Source organism: Corapipo altera, unplaced genomic scaffold (genome assembly GCF_003945725.1).
Source record: "Corapipo altera isolate COAL_440 unplaced genomic scaffold, ASM394572v1 56, whole genome shotgun sequence".
Lineage (NCBI taxonomy): Eukaryota > Metazoa > Chordata > Aves > Passeriformes > Pipridae > Corapipo > Corapipo altera.
Window position 1 is genome coordinate 6,977,139 of NW_020884896.1, and position 25,811 is coordinate 7,002,949.

Genomic DNA, 25,811 nt, shown 5'->3' on the forward strand with positions numbered 1-25,811 from the left:
TCCACTGAATCACATCCACTGCACTCTGTTTTGTTTTGTTGAACACCTTCCAAAAAGATCCACTTCCAAATATCCGTGACCAAGTCATTTAATGTGTGAAAATACCAGGACTTAAACAATGATCAAACTATCTAGACCCTATATCATATTGACCAGAGGAACATCAACCACTGAGTCTCATTGCTGAAACATTTGTTTTTCCTCCTGTATCAACTGAGGTCACTGTCCTGCTCCACCTAGGTAGTTAGTGGCTCCTGTGATCTTCAGATCACTAGTGATCCACATACAGTCTGCAGAGCTATGTTTCAGAGTAACTCTCACTCCATGACCAGTGTTGGAATGATGTGGACCACTGTACGTTGGTCCAACAAGTTTGGGAACCAGCAGCTCCTGTTGGTATTACATATTTGCTGGTGAAAATGCTTGTATTGTCTGAGCTACTTCAGTGCCCGACTCCCGGAGTGGGAAAAGGCAAGAGCCTCTTAAATGCCTTTGTGCCATCTTAACCATGAAAAATGCTCTTCCTAAAGGGCAAGACCATACTTCTGTAGCTAGACTAACTAAACTCTTCCTCTGCTCTTTCCAAAACTACATCAGATACCACCTTGCTCACTGAGGTCTGTTAAAGTTGAACAGAAGTCCTTCTACAGACACTTGGCGGTATGTACACTCAGGTAAGGACCACATGGTCCCACCTCAATCTTTTAAAGCAGGATCCTTAAGGAACTGAGCCTACTAAAATATTTACACTCTTATAGGCTCTTATGAGACCTGTCATTCATGCAGGAGTCGGTGTGACACTAAGCCTGAGACACTACCTCAAGATACTGGGTCAGTGCCAGCCTCGCCGACAGGGAGCCTTTGAGCTACTTCCACTGGGGTAGAAGACCCTGCAGCAAAGTCACTGGAGGGAGATTGGATGTGCACCACACCCCTGCCAAACTACACTGGAAAAGCACAGTAAGGTCCTAGCCACATCCCTTGGTGTGACGGGCAAATAACACTGCTTGGGAGACTCCGCCCTTAAGCTGGTTGAGAGCTGGAGTTGTGAATAAAATAATATTTGTACTCACACCACACAGATCAAAGTTATTATTACTATGAGGTTGGTCATGCAATAACATGGTGCTACGGCGTGAACTCTTACAGGAACATTACAGGTAGAAATTGAGGGGTAGGGATGCAAAGGTGGCTCCACAAGGTCACAAAATATGCACACGCTAATGAAAACCATAAAGCCAGTCCCTAGATCCCTTTATTGATTGCATGCAGAACGAAAATATATCTACCTTGGTATCTAGGGTCAGAAATTCTTTCTGTTCAAACATTTATTCAAATCGAAAACAAATCCTTGATTTCTGCCACGAGGCAGAACTCTCTCCAGTGGAAGACCTTGATTAAGTCAGCTGCCAGGTTACACATGTCCCACTTCATAGGAGGGGAAATACAGCAGTCAGAGTGGCAGGGGCAGTACTCCTCAGAGCAGTTGTGGTATTTGAAAGGCACCAATTAACACGGAAATTAAACAAACAAACAACAGAGCAGCAAACATGACTAGATGTGCTTGTCAGAGGCTTAACTCACCAGCGAGGATTTCACAAAGCTGTATTCAGAAATTAAATCCCCCATGCTTTGCAAAACATGTGTCTTCCTGGAGTCCTCCAAGTGAAACTGCTACTAGTTTTAAGCTGAATTTTCAGTAGATAACAACAGATACAGAAGAAGCTGGTGAACAACAACCAGATCAAAACTGGCTAGTCCTCAAAGAAGCTCATCTGAAGACCAAGACACCATCTCAAACCACAGACATCATCCTCTGGTTCCAGAAACATCTTTTCAGTATGTCCTACCTCAGAGTGTTCTTAAGACAATCTCTGGTAGGGATTTCCTCTCTGCCTGCTCTGATCCCTGACAAAGCTACTGCTGATTTCAAAAGCTCGTGAACATGTGCTTTAAAGCAGGGATGGCAAATTTCTGTATTACAGGAGAGACAGGCACTTTATTTCCAGCACATGGGGGTCTGACCTGTGCAGTCACTTCACGCCAATCTGTAACAACTCCAAAGCCAGACCTGCACCCCTTGCCCTGTCTCCTCTGAGCCTGCAGTGCCACAACCCAGCTGGGACTGTGATGTGCCCACAGGTATTGGGTCTGGCTGAGAGGGAGTTGATTTTTCCCATAGCAGTCCACAGCAGCACAGCATGGTGCTGTGCTTTTTATCTATAGTTAGAAAGGTGTTGATAACAGCCCAGTGTTTTGGCTGCTCCTAAAGCAGCATCAGCGCTGCCTCTCTAACATTCCCACCACCATCACCAGTAGGCTGGGATGGGGAAAATCTTGGGAGGGGACGTAGCCAAGATAGCTGACCCAAACTGGCCAAAGGGCTTTCCATACCATATGACATCTGCTCAGTAATAAGAGATGAGGGAAAGGAGGAAAAAGGGGAGGCATTCATTATTTATGACATTTGTCTTCCAGAGAAATCATTACACATAATGAAGCCCTACTTCCTGGGAAGTAGCCAGGAAGTTGCCTGCTGATGGGAAGTAGAGAATAAATCTTTTGCATTGTTTTGCTTCCACATTTTACTCTTGCTTTCACTTTATCAAACTGCCTTTATCTTGACCCATAAGTTGTTTTTTTCCATCTTATTTTCCCCCCGCCTGTCCTGCTGAGGAGGGGAGTGATACAGTGTCCTGATGGGCACCTGGTGTCCAGCCAAGGCCAATCCACCAGAACACACTGCCTGATGAAACAGCCTTTGGGTCAGGTCTGTGACCACATCACGTAGCAGTACCTCCTCTTTAACTCCTGACCACAAAGCCACTCCTACTGCCCCTTTCCAGCTGATGGATGCATGGCTAGCCCACTCTTGTGGTAGGCAGTGGACACGGTGATCCATGTGGGCACATGTAGCCTGCACCAACATGAGCCAGTGTCCAGTCACTTGGCTTCCTGGGGAGAGCAAACCTCACTTAGTTTGTTCCACCTCAGCTCCATGACTAAAAGCACTCACACCAACAGTTATCACAGCTCAGCTGATGCGCAGGAACAGGGAAATGATTTTATAATTACTTATCAGATAACCAGCCTCCTTCACACCCAACTCCTCCATGTGTGAGCACATCAGCTGCTTCCAGCTCAGGTCACTTAATCCAAACTATGCTCAAGTGCGACTTGGCACCAGCAATGCCTGCTGATGCCAGAAGACGGTGGAGGACAATTTCCCTAAAAAATTCCTCTCAGTTTGTCCATGTGCAAGTAAATGCAGTGTTAAGGGTGCAAGAGCGCCTCAGAGGACAGAGCTGCTGCCCTGGAGCTCAGGATGTTGAGCATCCCCAGCTTTTCAGGGCCACTCTTTCCTGGCTTCAGCAAGGTGCCTATGTTGGATCAAAGAAGGAAACAGCAGTGTCAGATGTCGACAGCTTTGCCCACTGCAGAATAAAAAGCCTCTTTCAGGGATTAATGCTGCAAGTAATTATTCACTCCATGAAAGGAAAGTATCTTCAGCCAAGGTGACAGCAGAACCATAGGACTATGCACACTGCCGTTTCCCTTTCATGGTTAATATGGGCTTTTCATTTCCCAGAAAGAAGAAAAAAAGATGGACTGGAAACTAATGTTTTGTTATTTTTTATTTTTAATAAGGATCACTGGGCCAGCAGCATAAAAACATAAAAACAAGCCCAACTTCATTGCTAAATTAAAGAAAAAACACTAACATGAATAGACACAGAAATGTGAATTAGGAATGTGAGCTGGTAATTACCCTTTCAGGCCCTGATTAATTGCATTTGAAGCCACAGAGACACCGAGCCGCCAAACAGGACTGACTGCTAACAAAATCCACACCACAAACAAACCTGTCTTTCTCTCCCTGTGCCACCACACAGGAATGGCAGCTCCCCAAACGCTGTCTGCCTTTGTGTCCTGGTGTGCAGTGCTATCCAGGGCTGGACAGAGATACAAAGTCACACTATTGGGCACCTTGGATAACCCCTCTGAGGTGGTCCAGCCTGCAGACTAGAGGTCTCCAAGTAGCAGGTCAAGAATGGACAAATGCCATCTCTTCTACTTCTAGATGGACGATCACTATCTATGTGTTTTGCTGCTGCAATTCAAGAATGCAGCTCCACTGGTGGTTATTACACACTAAAAAGGGACAGAAGACTTAATTCACTTTGTTGCAGCAATGTAAGAGTCTTGCATTTGTTTGGTTCAAAGATCCCTGTAATCCAGCTCCCTGTATATAACAGTGGCCAGTAAAAGACAGGCAAGAAATTCAAGAACGGGAGACATGTAATGGGATCCTTCTCCTGACACACACTCCCTATTCCTACACAACAGGGGTTAGACATTTTGAGAATTAGAAGATAACTTTTAGCAACTGGCTTCATCCTACAGAAATTGCTCTAGTACATTTTTGAACTCGTAGATTTTGAGGTCCCTATAGAGTCCTCTGGAAATTAAGTTCATAATTTAATCACACAGTATGTGATTACATACTTCCTTTTGTTCCCTTCAAGTTTGCTTTCCAGGTTTCACAGGCCACACCTGGTTTTTACATTCTGAGAAATAAAAATAATTATGTCCTACTCACTCTCTCAAATTCTTTGTGATTTCACAAACTTCTACTCTATCCCAACCATCACCTTGTTCCAAACTGAAGACTTTTAGTGTATTTATTCCTGTCCTAAAAAAGCCAATTCACCTCTGTAATCACCTTTGTCATCCTTCTCAGCACCTTACTTTATTATATAAACTTTCTGAGAGGCAACACCAGACCTGCACACGGTATTCACAATGTGGGGAAATCATGGATTTCCACAGCTGAAGCTCTGGGTTTTCTTTTCCATTCTTCGCCTAATTCTTTCTAACACCACCTTTGGCTTTCTGAGTGCTGCTGACTGTTGAGCTGCAGTTTTCATGGAAACACCCTCAGAACTACCAAAATCTCCTTCCTAGATTGCAATGGTTCTCCCCCTCTGCCCTCCCCACAGCACTGCTTTGTGCTTGTCACCACCGAACTGTCTTTTTACCATGTATATCATGAGACCCTCCCATAACTTTTTTCAATCAGCTCCAAATATCGGTTTCCTAAGTAAATTTCACAATAAACCAAGTTAGTTATATCGCTAACACCCTCTTTTGCAGATCATTGGCTGAACAGTACAGATTCTAGACCAGATCATTCAAGAATCCCTGGTAAAGCCATGTTTCTTTTCAGACAGGAAGTTTTTAAGTCTTCATCCCCAGACAATGCATTGTTTTAAACTGTGGGCTATTGACACCTATTAGCATTAAATTCCCTATTTTAAAACTTTTCTGTAACATTTTTATTTCAAATGTCAGAAACCAACAACTGTTGTTAATGTCCACTAATGTCAAAGCATCCATCCTTAAATGAAGGCTCCAACCTGGCAGAAAATAAGCTTACAGCCTATGTCAGTCATACATCAAATAACAAGAAAGGCTGTTAATATAATTATCTTCTTATTGCTATTTTGGGAGGCACAGTAGGTTTTGATGGATCTTGAAGTAATAGGATCTCTTAAGCCATAATTTACAAGCACGTCTGTCTTGAACAATTTTCCACATGGGAAATTAATCACATTCTGCCCAATAGGAGGAAAAATATCCCTTTGCAGTTTGAATTGGATTTGCCATGGTCAATTGGATGTGGGATTCTTCTTTATCCCTACTCACAATCTGAGGTGTAGTGTTGCCATCAAAAATTCACTGTACCAGATTCCACAGATGAAGATATTTCACTGACAGGTGACACTTTTATTCAATGCCCACAATGACATAAGTCAAACATACCAGCATGACACAGCCACAGAATTGGACTGTGGCACATGTCAGGAATTGTAGATAATTATTGCAGAAACTACATCCCAGTAAATTTCAGTGACAGCTGCTATACAGTCCAAGGGTACTTTGGTGTTACTTCTGTGAAAAAGAAACACTCAGGCCAGATTTAGGAAGCAGGCAACACATCTCCCATCAGCAGTGGACTGATACAGATCACCTTGACCCAGATCAGGGTAAAATGGCTCATCTGCCACTCTGAACTGCACTCAGAAACTCAGCTCAAGGTACCATGAACTGATCTGAATGTGTGAAACAAATTCCTAAGTCACACAACTACTTAAAAGGGTCATGGTCCTCTAATGCATACTTGTATCTCAGGTACGACAGGAGTGAATTAGCTAAAGCAATGGGTTACATTCTTGAAATCACAACACCAGAAGCTCCATTTGGTACAGAAGTCCAAGACCTCTCAGCAGAGTCACTGCCCATCCAAAGATGGAACCCTGGGCATGAGGTTCTGGGAGATGTGACTGGATGCTGAAGGTCACTAAAAGCTGGAGCCATGTTGCAGTTCTGAATGACACATGACAAGGTGCCAATGACAACTCAAGGATTCACAGGTCTCACAGGCAACACAGATGTTTATTCCTGCAGGTAAACTCCTGCAAGACACCACAAGGAATTGAATTGTAGGTTCCTCCTGGGTCAGGCTAATGACTCGTCTGGAGGCTGGCTGTTCTTTGTATCCACAGTCAGTCAAGAATGAACTCTCTAGAAACTGGGGCTGGCCTTCCTTAAGGTTTTTACTGAGATAATTTGCCAAATTTCAGTTCAGGATTGGATTTTAATCCCTTCCTGTCTCCTCATCAAAAACTCAGTGTGAAGAGTGAATGCCCTGGTGCTGATTCATCTCCACAGCAAATCTAAGACACAAACTTCTGCTTGGAAAATCCCAATTTGTTTATGGTTCCAGTGGAAAAAGGGTGAGAAAGAGAGACTCGGAAAAGGTGATGGAAAATAAACCAGAGAACTAACACATCAGCTGGCACCAGAGGTAAAGAAGGTGTCTCCAGGTAGCAGGAAAGGAAGTTACAAGATCTGTGTCACTGCGATCCCTTGACTTTGCCATTAAGAAGCAAAACACAGAGTTACTCAATGTTTCTTTAAGGTTGAAAGACTAAAGGAAAAACAGGATGGCTTAAAGTAAAAAAGGAGTAATCGTATGACTGGAAACTATGAGTGCCCCTAGCCAAGCACCCAAAGGAACTGAGTAATGTTCATTAGTCAGTGACTTTATTGGTACTTGGGACTTTGAACTGCTGAGCAACATTTAGACCAAAAAGATATTCTGGGGCATGCTACTCTATTTATGTTTGGACAGAATTAAACCTCACCCTGCATAATATTTTTCCATGCTGATTTAGGCAGAATGAGCCCTCACTTTTATCCTGTGCAGGGTGCGAGTGGGTCCACTTCTTGGTATCAGCATGCTGGAAATACCACTTCCCAAACAGCATTGTGAGGGTGGAGGAAATGGCTGGAGAGGAGTGTTTCTCCTGCAAGGAACCTGAAGCTATTTTCCAAAGTACTATTCCCAGAGCAGAAACCCACTGTCCAAACACTGTGCAAACACAAGACAGTCCCCGAGACTAATTTGCTCACAACCGAAATGCTGAGTCCCACTGTAGCTTCTGAGGAAGTTCATAAATAGCAGAGAGGTGCCGAGCACCTGAATTAACACTGGGCACCTGTGCAAAACAAAATCTGGGTCATACCTCAAAATTATCTGACTGCAAGAAATACACAGCATTAAAGGCTGCCTGTTCAGCAGCTTGATGATGCTACACTTTTCCACAGGAACGTTGAGTAACATTCAACTACTAGTAAGGTCATGCATATGAAGGGATGGATGTGGAGAGAGAAGGGAAGTGGGACCAGTGGAGCCCAGCAGAGAAATTCCTTAGGCACCCAACAGCCCACATCATGCAGCAGAACCTCCCACTGCACTCATCTGCAAGATACACGGGAGTATTTCCTGCTGAGTTACATAAAACCATGTTGTTGCAAATGGATTTGAAAGATTGGGCTTTTTTTCTTTTTAGACAGAAAAGAAGGAGGAAATAAAAGTATTTCTTGCAAATGCTACAACGATTGCTCTGTGACAAGAGACTTTCTGAATGCAGCGTTCATATGAGAACACTTCCAAGACCACATGCAACTGAGGAACGGGTGTTGTGGTGACAAATTATACCAGTGCCACTTGCAAATCAGAAAGGTGTTGTCCAGAAATAATGAAGTTTGGATTAAAAACATGAAGTAGTTTAGAAAAATATCAGATTTTTACAAGTTTCTACTACTGTGTAGACAAAAATTCTTTTCCTTAAGGCTGAGATTTTACAATCACGAACTACTGACCCTTCGTGTCCAATTGCTGCTCACTCTGAATTAATCTTCATCACAATCTCTTCACACTATGGCTCCAAATAACCAAATCACAGAAATACAGCACTAGGGCTCAAGAGACCAGCAAATCCATTACCCTGATTCATGGTACAATCAACTCTATCTATGGCAGTACTGAAGAATTCAGTTTAACCTGATCTCCAAAGTGGTGACTCCTTACCCCCTCAGGTCACCCAAAATCACCTCTCTGATGCACTACAACAAGGAAGGAGGATGCACATTCAGTATATTTAGGACACAAAGAAAAGTTTAGGTCTGATTTGCCACTGTTTTCCCCTTTCACCTGGTCTAAGCCCACAGTTTCAGCAAAACTACCATAGCAACACTCATGTAACGAGTAGTTCCAATGACTTTGCTCTCCAAGGTGAATGTAACATGATAAGGAACAGACATAGTGAGGAGAAGACCAATGTAGGGCAAAGAACTATGTGAAATGAGCCTGATCACTTGTTAAAGAGCTTATCCAGAGTGTAGGGGAATTAAAAGAACTTCTTCCATTCACTCACTGATGCTGTATCAAACCTTAGCTTACACATACATCTTGAGCATTTCATAAGCATGCACATTCCAGTCTTCTTATTTTCCCTTCTCTGAAAAGAAGGACATCTGAATTCCAAAGAGATTTTTAAATTGCTCTGAGTCAACACACAAATTTTGTTTCAAGTACCTTTTTTTTATGTTACTTACTCAGAAAAAGTACCAGGTGGGTCTTTTTTTCCACAGATGTTTCTCTTGTTCAGCAGGTGGGAGTTTTCAATTTTTCTTTGGATGACTCTGTTTTCCACATTGTTTATTTTAACCCATATTTTATTAATTTTTGTTCAGTGCCAAGAGGGTGAGACAGGTGCATTTCAGATACTGCACTGAAGATTAATTAAATTACTATTACTTGAAAAGAGGGCACTGACACGATCTTTTTGAAATTACTCATAAAGCAAGGAATCTAACTAATTTCTGATATTTTTGAAGGCATACAGAACATTTTACTTTTAATGATAAGCAGATCAATCCCCTGCAGTCAACTCTTCAGACAGCTCAGTTGTCTGGGAGTAACTCAGAAGGGTCACTTCTGAGTCAGCTCAACAAGTCAGATTGCTTTAGATCATCTTATAACCAACAGGAAACCTGTATCAGTAACAAACCACAGCATAAACCCAGAGCCCCTGAGGAACCACTCCAGGCATCACAAATGGTGAAAAAAGAAAAAAATCTTTCTTGGCCCTTTCTGGGCATTTTGCAATAGGGAAACGCTGCAGAAAGGGAAGCACGTATTTTCAAATGGAAAAGCCGTTAATGCAAACAGAGTCTGGCCCTCGGACTAGGACGGATCAGAACCGAGTGACATCAGAGCTGACATCTCATTGCTGTGAGTAAGAAACCAGCCTGGCTACGCCACAAGATTAGAAACATATGCAGTATCAGTGAACCTCTGGGGGACAGCAAACTGCTTCACGCTATAGATGAGAGAAAAAAAAGAGAGGAGCTTGGAGGGGACAATCTGACAGTCCCTTCATCATATGCAGGTATTGAGATGGACCTAAAGGACTTCAGAAAGGAACACTAACACCCATACTGGCTACTCTGCAGTACCACAAGGACCTATATGTGGCTCATGGGGCTGAGGAAGCCAAGAGAAGCTGTGTCCTTGTGCCGGAAACAAGCTACGTGCAAGGAGAACAGAAACAAGAGACAGAAGTTAATGAGACTGAAGAGGATTATCCCCTCTCCCCAGGGATCCATGGGTAAATACAGGTTTTCCTGCAAACATACTCTTGCCACTTGGGGTGATAGCTTTCCTTCCATTGTATTAAAATAGCTAACCAATTTGAAACAGAAGTCAAATTTCCATACGCATATGCACAAACACACACCAGGAACACACTGACACTTTAGAAAACAGGACTCAGGGTCAGATGACACTTGGGCTCTTCTGAAAATTTCCTGCTGGAGCCTTTCGCACTGTAAAACTATCCTGAAATAATTTGAACACTCCAGGCGGAAAAGCCAGCTGCTTCCCTAGGTCAGTCTGAGACCCGCTCTTGAGATCTTTCACTTGCTCACCCAAAATAATCATGTGCTTGGGAAGGAGGATTTCACTGCCTTCCCCAAGTTCCAGAAAAAAAACAGTTTGTGACCCTCATATGCCAACTGGAGGTTCCTACACCCTGTCTGTATCAGCCTCTGCTTGCATGAGGTTGTGTTTCATAAGCCTGTGAGCATTGCTTTGAAGGAGGACAAAATGGGAATGAGAGACTGTAAACTGCCTAGGAAGAGCAGTACTTTTGTCTCCTGATGCTCTCAGCCCTATACCGACACTCTTTTAGGGCGGTACCAATGTCAAGAGAAACTGTGCCTTTGGCAGCCTAATCTAAAACAGACTCCTGTAGCAAACAGCTGGACACTGCCAGAAAGAGGGACTGGGCTCCCACCACCTTCCCTCCTTCACACCGTACTGCAAAAGCCACAGACCACTCTCAGTCACCCCACAAACTCAGTGCTTTGATGTCCACATTCTTACACTCCCCTCCTTGCACCCACCACCCTCCTTTCCTCTGAGGATGCAGCAGTGAACCGCCCCTTCTTTGTTACACTTCTGCACAGAATAGCAGCCAAGAAACAGTTTTTCCTTTGCAAAGAAATCACTTCACCATAATGTAGTAATTTCACTTCCTGGTAATTAAAAAGCCTGAGCTCCAACTCACACTTCCAAGCACTTGCTCTGATGGGAGGAAAACTAACAAAATAGTCTTCGCCATCAGCAGAATCACCCCTGTGAAAGGCCTAATTCCCTACACCGTTTTAATTAAAAGTGGATGAACAGCAACCTCCCACCTTAGAAACCTTGAAGAGAAATAAAGTCAATCTACAGGCTTATGAAAATAAAAAAGGAGCAGGGAAACAAACACAAAAATCCTGCCAGTTTTAGGTCTTACCAGAGGATTATAACATCTGGACGCTCTTTTCAAGGGGAGGTGAACCGAGGAACGGACGGTGTGGATACAACCACTCCTTGGAGTGAGCATCGTGCGTGGGGAGCTGGTGATGGGAGAAGAGGAGCAGAAAGCTGCAGAGAGAAGCAACACCCTTGCCCACACGTTTTTGTCTTCACGGTTGCCTGGAGGAACACTCCTATCTGCTGACACCACAGAACAAAGGATCTGGTTTAATTGCAAAAAACAAAAAGGGGCCCCAGGGGAGAAAAATCCTAACAGATGATGAGTACAGTTGACCTCCAGTGAAACAGAGAACAACTTGTGAGGAATAATCTAATCCATAAGAGCAAAGTATTTATCATCACTCTTACAGCAAGAGACCACCCTGCTCTAGAGGACATCTGCAAACAGATGTGAGCATGGAGGCTTTAAGCACGGCATTACTACCAGTCAGGGCATAGGTAACTACAGAAAGACTTTAGTGCTGGAGTATTTGAATGCTACACAATGTTTAATGGATTTATTCTTCTCACACCATGGGAAGATACAGCAATTCTAGTCTGTCTCTCTTTTTCCCCAGTACAAAAAGTGCAGAGAGTCTCGGGTAGATTTGGACACTTGAGCCCCCAGATCTTCTGTTTCCTATTTGTAAAGCACTTCTGGCAGCAGAGAAAACTAGTGACACATCTTAGGCAGAATTAATAACTAAACATGGGCTTAACTGGTAAGTCTCAAGTTTGCACCCTATGGCAGAGGGACCGAGAGAATTTGAAACCAAGCCCCTGAAGTGGGCTCAAGCTCCACCTCCAGCACCCCTCAGCTGCTTCCATGTGCCCCGGGTTAGCCCATGCATGGCAGTAGGTGCAGGATGTCATCTCTAGGGCTTTGCTGGAGCAGTACTGACACATGCATGTGCAGAATGAACCAAACTCAATTGTTTTTCCACTTGGACCAGAGAAAATTAAAACCTTGTGAAAGTCGCTTTGTCTTAGAAAGAAAGCAAATTTACTTTGCTTAGCTTTATTACAACTTAGCCTTCTTAACAGTTTGATTTCATTCTTAAGTAATTTTAAACCCTAGTGTCATATAATCTGGCAGCTACAGTGATGGGTTTTATACAGAAAAACATAGGGAAAGGATTTTCAAAAGCACTCAGACCCGCTGTGACTGCTCCTGCTGAAGTCAACAGTAAATCCAATGATACCACTGGGAGCAGAGGTCAAGGCTGAGCAGGCTTGACACTACAGAAACTTATGGGTGGGATTTTCAATCTCTTCAAAAATTATTACTAATAACAAAGTATATTAAAAATAAAGAGCTAAGTTGCGACCCTGAAAATATTTACATATGTGCCTAGCTCACAGATTGTAAGTAATTATGGGAGGCCTGATTTCTCTCACTTTCTTTATTGTAAGCCAGGAATAAGGATCCAGATGCATGTGGAAAACCTTGGCTCATGGAGAGGGTCAGCTACAATGATTTTGGTAGGATTACTCATGCTCTGCAGAGATTTTGAGCACAGGCATGCCCACAGCGAGACTTCTTGGAAACACCAGGATCTTCCTAAACCTAAAGCCACACTGACATGTAAATACACCAAATGTGAGACAGGACTTTCCTGGCTGTGATGGTGGTGGATATCTGCAGAAACAGCATTAAAATCCACTTACTTCGAACTGACTGTAGCAAAACTTGGATCAGAAAATGAAGGCTAGTTAAGAAAAACTGGAGGGGGGTGTGTGTTTTATTATTTGTGCAGATCTGTGACATGAATTAACCCAACTTCAAAGGATGAAACATCATTATTACAAAGCACTGCATTGAGTATACCATTTCCAGGCTATTATGCAAGCCCAACTGAAATAATATTATGGGTACAGGGTTACTCTTGTTCTCTATTAATCCCAAGAGGAAGAGGGATGTGACTTATTTTCTCATCCTGACAAATCATCTCAAGACACTGCTGAATCAGACATGTTTGCAGCTTAAGAGGAAGTAAGTAAAAATGTTCAGCTTTTATTACTAAGTTTGAGGATTCGTTAACAGGAATGTAAAACTAAACCTAATTTAAATCCCTTCATTGTTCATGATATAAATCCTTAGGTTGTGTAGTTACACTGGAATGGAGGGGAAAAAAAAAAAAAAAGATTTAGAGGTCAACTTCCCAGCTACTCATTTCCAGGCAGTTTCACTCCCAGCTTCCTGTACAATACAGCAGTCTTCCCTGCAAACCTTTCGGGGGAAATGCTTTACTTGCATAAAGGCTGCAACTGTTCCCACTGCACTGAAGCCATAAAACTATTGCAGTTGAACCAAAACTTGATAACAGCTTAATGGCATAAAGCAATATTTGGACTAAATTGAGCCTGATCATATCACTCTAAAGTTCTTTTCCAAGTTAAAAGGCTTTTATTTATACTCTTTACTTACACCCAAGAGACTCTGACATATTTTAACTAACCTGCCTTCCTTGTCTTCTTAACCTTGGTCCCTTTCCAAGAAAGATGTCATCTGACCACGAAGGGGGTTTGATTTCCAGCAGCAGAATTAACCCACAACACAAATCCCTTGTGTTTATTCCCTGAGTGACGGTGCATGTTCTGGGGAGTGAGCTTAGCCAGTATTTCCTTGATGAAAGAGGTGGAGGGGAACGGGCTGGAGCTACCTCTGCATCAAGCACCTGCATGAAACAAATCTTTGAATCCCACAGATTCCAACTCTTCTGGTTTCATAGGCATTACTGGGAGAACAGACTACACTGAGACCCATCAGTGGACTGGTGTTACTATTACTGGGACTCACTGCATTTCCTCACATACTTGTCATGCCTTGTTGACACAACTGTCATGGGTTGCCCTACTGCAGAAACACAGTTTACACAGTGCAGTCCTGGCTACAAACACAGACTAACTGGACCTCAGGCACCACAGCCTTCCCTTCACCCACTGGGTACACCTGGGAGGGACCTCAGAGCTGCCCTGGTGGTCAGATACCGCGTCAAACGTACACGGCATCTGCGCGGCACTGCACCCACCACCACAGCTGAGGGGAGCTAATGAGAGGACAACTGAGCAGCATTTAAAGACCAGAGAGAGTTGATTCAACCTCTCTTTGACAGGGGTGGAAAAAAATAACATTTTTGTCTACGGTGACGCAAAGAAATTGAAAACCAGTATTATATCAGTCTGAACAATGCCATGACCAAAATAAAAGCCTTTTCCCGTCTTTGAGTGTCTTTTTTTTGACTTGTGTCCAAGTGTCTTCTTCAATCAGGTCTAGTGAGTGCCTCTCCTGCTTGCAACGTAGTTCATGTGTGCTCCAGACCTGGCTGGTGGGGGACATGTGACGTGGTGATGGCATCACACAAGATGCTGCAATCCTTAGATCCTGGATACCTCAACTGCCTGCAGCAGCACTACTCTGGAAAGCTTCATGCCTTAATTTTCTCAACACCCTTTCTATGGCTGCTCTCTGGGAAGGAGAAGGGGCACCTCATTAGCTTGGCTTTGTTAGAGCAAGACCAAGAAGTGGGAAAGGAGGCCCAGGCAGGTGGTTCACACAAGCTCTTGGTGGTCCAGCAGCACATCACTGTGTGATGCAGCAGGAAGCAGGTGGGTCAAGCAGGTCAGTATCACACTCCATCAGAGAGGCTTTCACTTGGTGGACAGTGTACTCCTTCCAGCTGTGGGCAGTCCATTGGTGGTTCTCCCACCCCCTGTCACCATGTGCCAGAGCCAGCAGCAAGCAAGACCTTCTTCTCCCAGACCCTGGGAGAAGGGGATGGCTGAGACATTGTGCAAAAGTAAATATTTACATAGCCGGGGCCTTCCTTCCCCTGCCCTGTATTTTCTCCCCTTCTTAAAATGTCACAGATCAGCTGTTTCCATAACTGTGCAGGAAATGAGTTCCCTGCTGGCTGGCAGCTTAACACTCACGTATGCTGGGTCTACCATGGCTGCACCACTCACCTCTGCTGCTGCCTCTTGCATGTACCCGGAATCTTCAGAGGATATGGCCAGAGGGGAGATGGGACAGTCAGGGACATGGCCACAGCGCTGCATGACTATGGCAGTCCTTCCCGCAGCTGCAGCTCAGAGGAACCCCTATTCCCTGGACTGTGGGTCAGATCAGGATCCCAGGAGACCTGACACTCTGTTTATGCCACTTCAGAGCAAACATCCAGACCAGACTAACACAGCTTCCTGCCTGCACACAGCGGCGAGTGCACTCAGGAAATTCAGGCATATTTCAAGCTTGCGACTTTTTCTTTGTTCTTCGGACAAAGCTTCGTTCACTGAAGATGTTGCTAAAAGGATTATTATCTACAGGAGACTTCTCTTCCCAAGAGGAAATCTGCTAAACACAGAAATCTGCATGTGCTGTGTTTTGTAGGAGGTGGGACTAAGACAGGAATATTTTCCCTTCTGCTCTCTGCATCTAATCATTTAAATACAGCAGCAGTGACAACACTGCCCAGTGGGAATAGGCACAGATGCCTTTACCCTGTACTCCAGTCTGATGGGTTTACTCCCTGCCTCAGAGTGTACCAACCTAGCCTGCATTTGGTGAGAAGAGTTGGAAGAATTTGGTGGCAATCACATCTAACAGTGAACTCAGTGAAAAAACATCTGCCCACTAGCGTAACACCTCCAATAAAACCCCATCAAGTGCAAACCAGCTTGCAAATGTTTTGCTTATTCTAGGTCAGCCCTGTGCTGTTCAGAGCCCTTACTATGAGAAGGAACCTGCAAGTCTGAACTTGCCAATGCTTAGGATGTAAAAGCAGAAGGGACATAATTTTTTGCTCTTTATTTAGAGGTGGCAAAACCCTGATAGAAAACGACATGGTGAAAGTGCTTAACTTCAGACCCACGGAAATTTGAGGGCAAACATTAATTACCTCAATCCTGAGTACAAGCCTGGGGCCTGTATTAGCACCTCTCTGAATGAGAGAAGCTCAAGAGGATTGAATTTCCCACTTCTAGGACTTACTTTACTTTCCTCATCTACCTACCCTTGGTTTCCTCTTTCTAATTCTCATGTTATTTCCCTCTCTCTACATCAGCTTTCCCATTAAACGGGACTATACTCTAAAAAAACCCAACCCACAGGGGAGTGGACACTGCCATGGGTTATTTCATTATAGTGTAAATAGATTCAGTTTGACAAATCCCTGCCTGCACTATCCCCTCACTCAGCTACTGAGTATAAAGATCCCCTTATGCGTAACAAAAAAGGTGTTCATGAGAGCCTGAAAAAAGCTGTATTGTGGAGCAGGGAGGTCTGCAAACACACCACACTAAAGAACATCAGCACCTGAAAAACTTAATAGGTAGAGAAAAGGAGGATAAATCACTTGCCATCAAGCAGCAAATTCCCAGGTTCATTGTTTCCAATCCACAGGAAAAAAATAATCACAACCTATTTTAAGCATGTGAGTATATAAATAAATCAGCTGGCCAAGCCAAAAGGCAAAGTGGGCAGAAAATAGATTCATACAGAGGTCCAACTATTACTTAGCTGTGAATCTCAGCTGGGCTCTGCTCTCCTCAATTGCCCAGGCAGCTTACATTCAAATACAACAAAGACAAGATCAGGCAGATAAGTAATATCCAGAGGGAATATCTAGAGCCTGTGGGGCTGCAAAGCCATCTGAGTCCCTGGCAAGCTTGACTCCCGGGTTAAAAAGCACTTTCATTGTATGGGCCATTTGTTAATGGATTGTGGGAAAAAGTCAGATTTTAAACCAGAGATGAAGACAAGCAAACCCTCTCCCCAGTCTGTGGTTGAATACAGAATGCTCTCAGACTTGCTACATACCACCCACTTTAGATTACAGACTTGGAGAGTTATTTTTAAAAAGTAATTATAGTAGTAGAGGGCACACTCATCTGGAATGGCTGCCTGAGGAAACGATGAGCCCAATGCAGCTCAAACTGCTTTTCAAGTCTATAATCGTGTTTATTTATTGCCTTTAAAAACAAGAGTCAAAATCCAACTAATTTCTGAGTAAAAATGTCTGTGTATTTCCCTGAGGAGTCCAAGCAGCTAGACTGCACTGAAAACGTGTCCTGGCCTTGTAGTCTAACATCCAACACTGAAAAAAAAAAATAAACCCCACTAGCTCGCTGTAAGCAAACTCAAACCAAAATCCCTTTCCATTCTTTGTTTTCCCTTGAAACTGTGGCTTGATCATTACAAAATTCTTATCAGGAGACTCAAATGGTCTAATGAGAGGTACATCATGATCTGCATATGCTGATTTCTGCCCAGAGGTGGTTTCTGGTTGAGCAAAATACCAGTTCTTAACCTGTGTGAGAGGAGTGGCTACAAGTGCCAAAAAAACATTCTGTAGGCTTTTTCTGTTCTAGCCCCTCATTACAGCTGCTAGCTGGTGGATTTTGGATCTGTGTGCTGAGAAAGCACACAGAAGAGACTGAAAGAGAGGGAACAAGACCAGGTACTTGTGCAGGTGCCAGCACTGTTATATATTTTTTTTCTTTCTCTTCCTTTTGTAATGGAATCAGGACCTTGGCTCATGCCCTATTAATGCCCGAAGACCTCCAGAAGGCCTAATGATGCTTGTGAAACAGGCTCAGCATGGAAAGCCAGAAGCCCCCTGCAATCCCTTACATGGGGCTCATGACAGGCCCCTCCTCAGCAGGCAGCTCTGAAAGCTGTGCCTTTTCCACAGTTTCTTCAATAGGAAGCAGCCTAAGGGCATCCTATGACTTCACACTTGACGACTTGCCTTTTAACTAGAAAAGACTTAAACCCTAAAAATATCTCCATGGAGCCTAAAGAAAAGAATACGCCTGTTCCCCTCAAAATCATCAATCCTCCCGCTGCCTGGCTGAGGAACAGCCACTTCCTCCCGGCAGCCCCTGCTTTCCCTTCAAGCCCCGGAGCCGACAGGAAATCCATTCTCCTCTTGTGAGAGACAGGAGATGAATTTTCCACAATAGCTCTCCTAGCAAGGCAGAAAATAGACAGAAACAATAGAAACCTCTAACTCAAACAATAGGAGCTGCTGAAGAGCAGCTCACCAGAAGCTTGGCATCACCCAAGTCCTAAGTAAGATGGAGTGGAAAGAAGCCAAGGACCTGTTAGCTGTCTTGCTAACACACTACCCAGGCTCACATGTAAGTTTGCATTAAACCTGGAAGCACTCTCCCCTTTCAGAGAACAGGTAGGAAAACTTAAAATATGAGGATTAAAATGAAATTATACTGCATTATGGAGTGGTCCCCAAAAAGTTTTCCATAGCCGTTCAAGCCCCCAGGATCTCACGCTGCAGTGCCATGGGTCACCTCTCCACCCCCTGGCAGCTCCTCTGAGATGGGGACAGTGGACTGCCATGCTGCCTTACTGCAAGTTGGTGGAAGTAGATGGGGGCAGAGACCCTTCTCCTCCATCTGAGAGCTTGTTGCCTCATATTCAAGGAAAGCACAGCAGAATATCTTAGTTATTAGTGTTGCACAGGTAAGGCTCAGCAAACCAGACATCTGAGACTCTGCTTTATGTGTGTGTGTGCCTATGATACCTGTAAGACTACCCCTGCATGTTAAAGGAACACTGTTATAAAGACCTTAATTCATATTTTAATCTAAAAAGTAAGATGTGACTTCATAAAGAGAGTTTTATCTGATGTCTCCTGGTCTTTTTTAATCTTTAAGCTACTTTTTGTCTGGCTCTGAACTGCTAAAATACTGTTCATTTCTGTATAAGTCAGGAACTCAAAATTATTCCAAATAAAAGTTAAAATCATTTACTTGTTGCTCTGGATCAGAGTGATGCAGGACAGAATAATCAAAAATTAAAAATAAATCTGAAATTTGCACATAAAATCCAGCTAAGAATTAGGACAGGGAATGCATTTCCTTTTAAATGCCCTGCTAGCAACCACCTCTCCAAAGGAGAACACTGCCTGCAGTAAGAATGCCTCTGAAATTTCTAGGGGTTCTCCTCAGCCAGTGTGTGCCTTAGAGTCACTGTCTCCCTTTCTCCCAGGGTTGGCAGAATAAATGTCAAAAATGCTTTCCATGCACTGACCACCGCTGAAATGCAGCACCTTTGACAAAATTACACACAGTCACATCCTAATTTTGCTGATCCTGGTCTCAGTTTACACAGGTGGAACGTGAATGGCTGGCCTGAAGGTCACTGCAGTGCTGGCTGTGTTAGGACGTACCCATTATCTCTGCTTCGGCACACGATCTCTGAACAAAACAGTTTCTCCTCCAGCCCAGAGCAAAACAAAAGGAGCGAAGCTGGAATATACACCACTGGGAGGAAAAAGAACCTGCTCTCATCATCATGGACAAAAACCTACTGAAAAACAACTTATTGAAGCCTTTTTCCTCAGCTTCCTCTTGCCTAAAACACAGCACGGGAAAGGGGAGGGGAAAAAAACCCAAACCCAACACACCAAACCAAAACCAAAGAGCAGACATAAGCACCTGGGATGCAGTTCATCGGCAGATCTCCTTCCCCACTGCAGCCCGCGAGTGGCAGAAACAGAGGCAAAGAAAGTCCCAGCCGGCATTGGCGAGAGGTTATTCTCCATCTTCCTGCATTGTGCAAAATGGGGAGGCTCCTGCCTGCCGGCACCCCTCACCTGCCCCAGGTATCTGGGCGGTGCTGGGTTGGCTGCCCGCGCCCTCTCCAACTGAACCTCTCCCTTCCCGCAGCCCTCCTGACTCACACATGGCACCAGGCTCAGATGGGGCTCACTCCCCCAGCTGCCTCTTTGCTGGAGGAACAGCCCCCAGCAAAACTTCAGGCTGGGAGAGACTGGGACTTCTCTGGGAAACTGGGAGCCTTGCCCAGAGATTAAGCAGTCAGGCAAAGCTCTCCCAGTGGGGATCAGCTCACCCCACTCCCACCCACTGCTGCCGGCAGGAGCAAGGTGACACAGCTCTGGAGCAAAAAACAGGGCTGAACTCGCACTATCTGCAGGGATCTCTGCTGTCCTGTATTTGCTGCCTGAACTTAAAACACCTCAGCAGGCACACTGTATGCTCCTGTTGCCTCAGATCCAAGGACAGAGAAAGTCCCAGAGACCCCTCTAAGATGGTGCCAAAGTGTTTCTCTTCTCAGGGGGAAAGCAGTCGGAAAGTAGGTCATTGGGGCACAGTGGGGCCAGGCAGTGGCTGGATGACATCCACCATGCTGGCATCCCTTCCAGTGCCCTGGCACGCAGCCACCAAGCTCTGCTGGCAGCATATGCCCCAAACCAGATTGTTTCCTCTTTCCTTGCCCTAATCAAGGGAGGAGGAAAACCTGAGTGGGAAAGAAAGGAAGAGAGAAGGTGCCTCTCTGGCAGAGACTCCCAAGCACTGGAGGCAGGGACTGGAGCAAGGCTGGGATGTTGCTCCTGCAGCTGCCTGACCAAGATGGTAGGTTAGCCTGCACTGACCCCTCTGGTCCCCTTGGATAGGACTTAGCTTCCCAAGGGTAAGGAAAACCAGGTACACAAAGCAGTATCCTCGAGCAAGATGTCTCCCTCTCCAGGCAGCAGGGAAACTGCAGAGCGAGCACCCAGCAAGGATTTTCTCCTTCTAGCACATCCTATGCAAAAAACTCCCGTTTGTCCATTGGGAGTCAAAAGTAGCTTGAAATCCAGACAGGAATCAAGCTGGAATCTGGATGGGAAGTGCAAGGGGCTGCCATCATCAATGCCCAGCCCTCCATGACATGGAAAGCCCAAGCCTCTCTCCAAGGCAAGGGTCTGCAGCCCAGCATGACATGATGATTTCAGGCCATGCAGTGCATTTTCCCCAGGACTGCACTTTGGAAGGCACAGTGGAGCAAGAAGAGCTGATATCCCTCCAACTTCAGCTTTGTCTCCAGATGGCTCTCCCACTTAGTGCCAAGAGAAATGAAAAACAATGCAAGCCCTGGAGTCCTGGGTCAACCACTGCAAAACTGTTAATCTCAGAGCTGTATTGCCCTGTCTCTGCCACTTGAATTGCCACCATGCTCTCCAGAAGCTCAGTAGACCAGTCTTCTCCTTCCAGTTGAAATTCCTTCATTAATTAACTCTTCAATAGTCTCCCTCCAAAAAAAAAAAAAAAAAAAATGCATACCACAAGCTATCAAAATCCTCTCTGACCATGCCACAAACAGGGTTTTTTATGTGTTTTTCCTCTGCTCAACCTCCCCTGATGCAGACTTTTCCAGTAAAATGGGAAATCAGAGAGAAGAAAGAAAAAACTCATGGGCAGAAAATAAAATGAGGAAAGAAGACAAAAATATCAGTTTTGCCCTCTTAGTATGGTTTAAAAAAAAAATCACATAAAAATTGAAAGCATGGAAGTGAGTTTCAAAAAGTGAAACAAAACTACAAAATTGTCCACAGGACATCTTTTACAGGACTATCTGGCACTGCTTATCATTTCCTTGCACCTCTTTATGGCAATGAAAGCAACAGAGTTCTTACTTGTGTAAGAGGGAAGTAGGGGTAAATATATATGAAGAAAGAAATCGATAAAAACAAGATAAAGGTGTCTAGAGAAAAGAAAAACTGTACTTCCCTGCTGTTGAACCCAGTATGGTCTCTCCTTGGGGAGCAAGGCTCTGAACTCCATTACACTCTCCTTGGTTTTATAGGTAAAAGGTTTCCAACACAGTTAAACACTAACTATTATTTCAGGAGAGCACCATGGCATTGCTGACAAGCAGGAGTCACAGGATGGCCTATGTCAACTTCCTAAACCAGGTAAACCCCTGGCACTGAGAACCCAGCATGCAGAGTCACTCCAGCTTGGCTGAATCAGACCCATAATCAGCAGGCAAGACCATAACATCTTCATAAAGTAGGATTTAAGTACAAACATCTGCCCTGCCGTTTTTTAATTAAGGGAGTTTATGGGTAGGTATTCGTTTCCGTAATCCACGTCTCCAGCTGCAGAAGTGCCATGCGTATTCTAATTATGGCAGCTAGTTTATTTAACGGAGTTTGACGTTGTTTGACATTTAGCTGAGTCACCTTGTTCCTGGGTAAAGCAACAAGGGCTGCTCTGCAGTTCAACAAGAAAGAGGCAGGGATTTCATATCAAAAGTAGAACATATATCACAGAAATTTTAAATTAAACACAGCTGAGGTCTATTCTGTTCTGGCAGCTTCACTTTCTTTGGGACACTAAGTCAACCCAAATGATTTCCAGATATAACTCAAGGACATGTGGCAGTACCATCTCCCTCATGTTCCTGGAGGGTGGGAAGGGTAGGAAGTGTTGTAATGGGCATATGGGGTTTATCTCACCCTCCCCAAATATCACGCACACGTATATGAGGACACCCATCACTCAGATCTGCACAAAGACCGAGCAGCAGACAGTCACCTGTGGTCAGCCAACATTTTTCTAGAATATAATAAAACAAATGGGCCACTGGCAGTCAATACTGGAGGAACAACTGCTACCTACAGACAGAGATTTTGCTACAGCACCTTGCATGAAGCCATCTGCACTCCTTTACAGTGCTTTCAAGGATCTCAAAATGCTTTCCAGCAAGAAAGGCAGGCCAGCAGTATCCATTCTTATCACACAGAGGTTTCAAAAAATGACTTGTCTATGAGTTTATTGATGACACAGTTGGAAAGAGAGCCTACTCTTGGAATACTCTCCTCATCCCAGGTTGGGAATGGAGGGCAACACCACCTTCCCCTGGCTGTAGAGGGTCTGGATGCAGCAGAGAATACCGCAGAGAGGAAACCCCGATCCTGGGACTGCCTTCCACAAGGTCGATGGAGGCTGCCAGGCGGCTGTTCTGCCCTGCTGCAGCTACGATGCTTCTGTCATGTATTTGTGCTGCTGGTTTCCAAGTCCCTGCTTCCCTACTAGTCCTGGAGCTGTGCTCACCACACATCTGGAGCAGCTGCTTTGCCTGCAAACAGCACTGGGGACCGCAGCACGCTCCTGGAGAGGACTAAGCCCTTTTATCCCAGCTTCTCTTCACAGACCTTAAGGGAAGAGCTTTTTTATAGCTAAAGACAGAATAGACCTTTTAACAGGCTGAAAATGCTCCATGTATCCTGGCAGGCAGTGCAGCAAGCCAAACTTTAAGCCAACAGCCAGGATCGTGCAGTCAGACAATGGAGAGCTGGCCAGAGCGTGCACTTCCAAGAGCATGCTGCGGTCTGGCTCCTCTCCCCATGCTATCCCTGCAGCCACTGCTGGAAGAAGCTGTGTAGAAGTGTGTGCTGTTACCCTGAGGACAGGATATCCAGCACGTCCAGGCCCTCTCCGAAAGCTGTCAAAGGGACAGTGGGTCAGCCCAAAAAGATATTTATTTATCTTTTTGGCCAGCATTGCAGAAATCCCAATTTGCATTTAACCTTCCTTCAGTTTCCTTTATAACCCAGTGGCAACTCTAATTATTCATTCCTTATTACACAATAACAGTGTCTGCAGAGCCACAGAAATGACAAATCCACAGAAATCCAGAAATGACAAAGACTCTGACTCTGGTCTTCAGTGGCCTCCCAGTTAGTGGCCCGAGCTTGGGCTGCCTGTTTGCACCCCACAGACACAGCCTCCCAGAAGACATCAAATCCCTTTGTGGGGCAGGGCATGAGCCAACCTGAATCTGAACAGCTGATGTAAGATCCCCTGGGAGCCCCAAACACCATACCAGTTATTTTAGGAGGAGGTGGAGGTCTGGTATCACAAGACTGGATGTGTGAGCTCCCAGAGAAAAGGCATTTATAAGAGTGGTCACAAAAAGCACTAGAGACAGTAGCTGGGGAACTGCAGTCACCAACTGCTCTCAACCGTCTTATTTAGGGCTTTCCCCACAGCATTACCTGGTAGAAAAGGAATGATTCTTTGCTTGGGGTCTTTCTGGCCTCCTTCAATAGGGAACTTGTCCAGAAGCTGCATCTGCAAAGGAAGCACAACAAACATCTTAGGGGGAAAACATGGACTGGCTGCACAGGGATGAGGAGAACTCTTGGTTTGTGTGTGGTTTAAAACAAAAGCAACTGCAGGAATTACTCTGCCTCATTGCAGTGGAGCCTATACATAAAAAGGTATGAAACAGTTCACTCCAAGAAAGGGAGGGCAAGTTTCTGGCAGCACAGAGGAGCTGGGACAGGGCCCAGGCTGACATCTGAGCCTGGCCTTGCTGCTGTTCTAAAATTAGGTTCCCATTCTTTGTTACAAAACACACGCCTTGTCTCTATCCACAGACTGCCTGTGCTGGTGGAGACACAGGTTTTACCTGACCACATGACAGACCAGCCGCCCAGCTAAAAATGCTGTTCAAGCACCCAGATTAAAGTGTATTTAATAAAACACCTGCTCTGCTTTTCTGGCAAGACACTGCCCATTGCCTTAGTCCAGCATGAAAGAGCGCTCCTGTTTTCCCAGGGAGACAGAGATGGAGTTTTGAGGAATATCTTCCACTGCAGTCCCTACATGGAGGACAGCAACAGAGGAAAGACAGCAGGGAGGGAGGCCTCAGAGAACGGAGCATCCCAGAGAACAGCAGCCCCACAAATGGCCAGAAAGCACAGCTCAAGGTGAGTGTGCTCTCAGCCCATGACAAGCACCCTTCAGCACATGGTTATGGAGCACCAGAGCCAGAATTTCACCCACATCAGCTAAGATCTTGCCCCACCACCTTCCAAACCCAGCCCACCACAACCACCTGTTTCTAACGCCCCCCTAAGAGCTGTCCAGGCTCAGGATCCTGTTTTACTTCAGAGCCAGCTTTCAACCTGAGGAGCTCAAAGGGGTATTGATGGCTATTACCTAGTGTGCATGCTGGAGCAGATAGCTGACCACCAGTGACTTCCCAGGGAAACAAGCCTAGGAAAGCTGCATAGTGATCTGACATTCCTAAATGAGCCCTACAATATCTTTTTGGGTGATGACACTGGATGGACCAGCGCCACTTAGGGACCAGCTGAAAGGCCAGGCACAACCTCAGACTGCAGATGCACCTGCTACAATGGCATTTTCATGGACCTGTCCAAAAGACACCAACTCCAGCCCTGAAAACTCCCCCCCTATTCACCCTCTGCAATCTTTTGCTCTCATTTAGCACATGGTGCTACCAAGATAAGTACCCAAATTTTGACATTCTATTTCACTTCCCTCACATGTCAGCTGTATGATGCAATGCCCTATGCCCCCTCCCTACACAGAAGCCCCAGCTCCCTTGGACAGGGGTAACTCCAAAGCTCCTGCCAGCCCTGGGGCTCCTTCCCAACAGACCAGGAGAGATGTCTTTCAACGCACAGTCCACAGCCCCTGCGGCCTCTGAAGAAGGTAAGGAAAGAAAAGCAAGCAGTCATCTTACTTGCCCTTGCAGAACCCCTATCTCCTCACCTGAACTGGATCTACAGGTCAACAGAAATACCCAAAGTGGCAGCAAAAGCTGAGGGAGGCAGAGGGATGCTCATCAACCAGCATTTAATCTCATCAGTGCTATATGTCCAACAGCGAGGATGTGCGAGTTAACAGTGGTTTTGCTAGCTCGACAGATTTCCTTCTAAAAATATTTTTTTGCTAACTTGGAGAAAAAGCAGCCAGAATTTTTTTTATTATTATTTTTTACTGTTTTTGTTTTAAGCACACAGAATCCTTTTCCTCT

The 25,811-nt window shown here is 44.9% G+C and overlaps 1 protein-coding gene across 3 annotated transcripts in view; it reads right to left on the reverse strand.

The window, feature by feature from the left end:
• The window catches only part of SH3PXD2A (SH3 and PX domains 2A), a 251,225-nt gene that overhangs the window by 153,192 nt on the left and 72,222 nt on the right, over positions 1 to 25,811 (reverse strand). For all 3 annotated transcript variants that reach the window (XM_027647885.1, XM_027647887.1, XM_027647884.1), the window contains exon 3: positions 24,019 to 24,094. In XM_027647885.1, the coding sequence (XP_027503686.1) occupies positions 24,019 to 24,094 (76 nt within the window). The remainder of the gene's footprint in view (positions 1 to 24,018; positions 24,095 to 25,811) is intronic.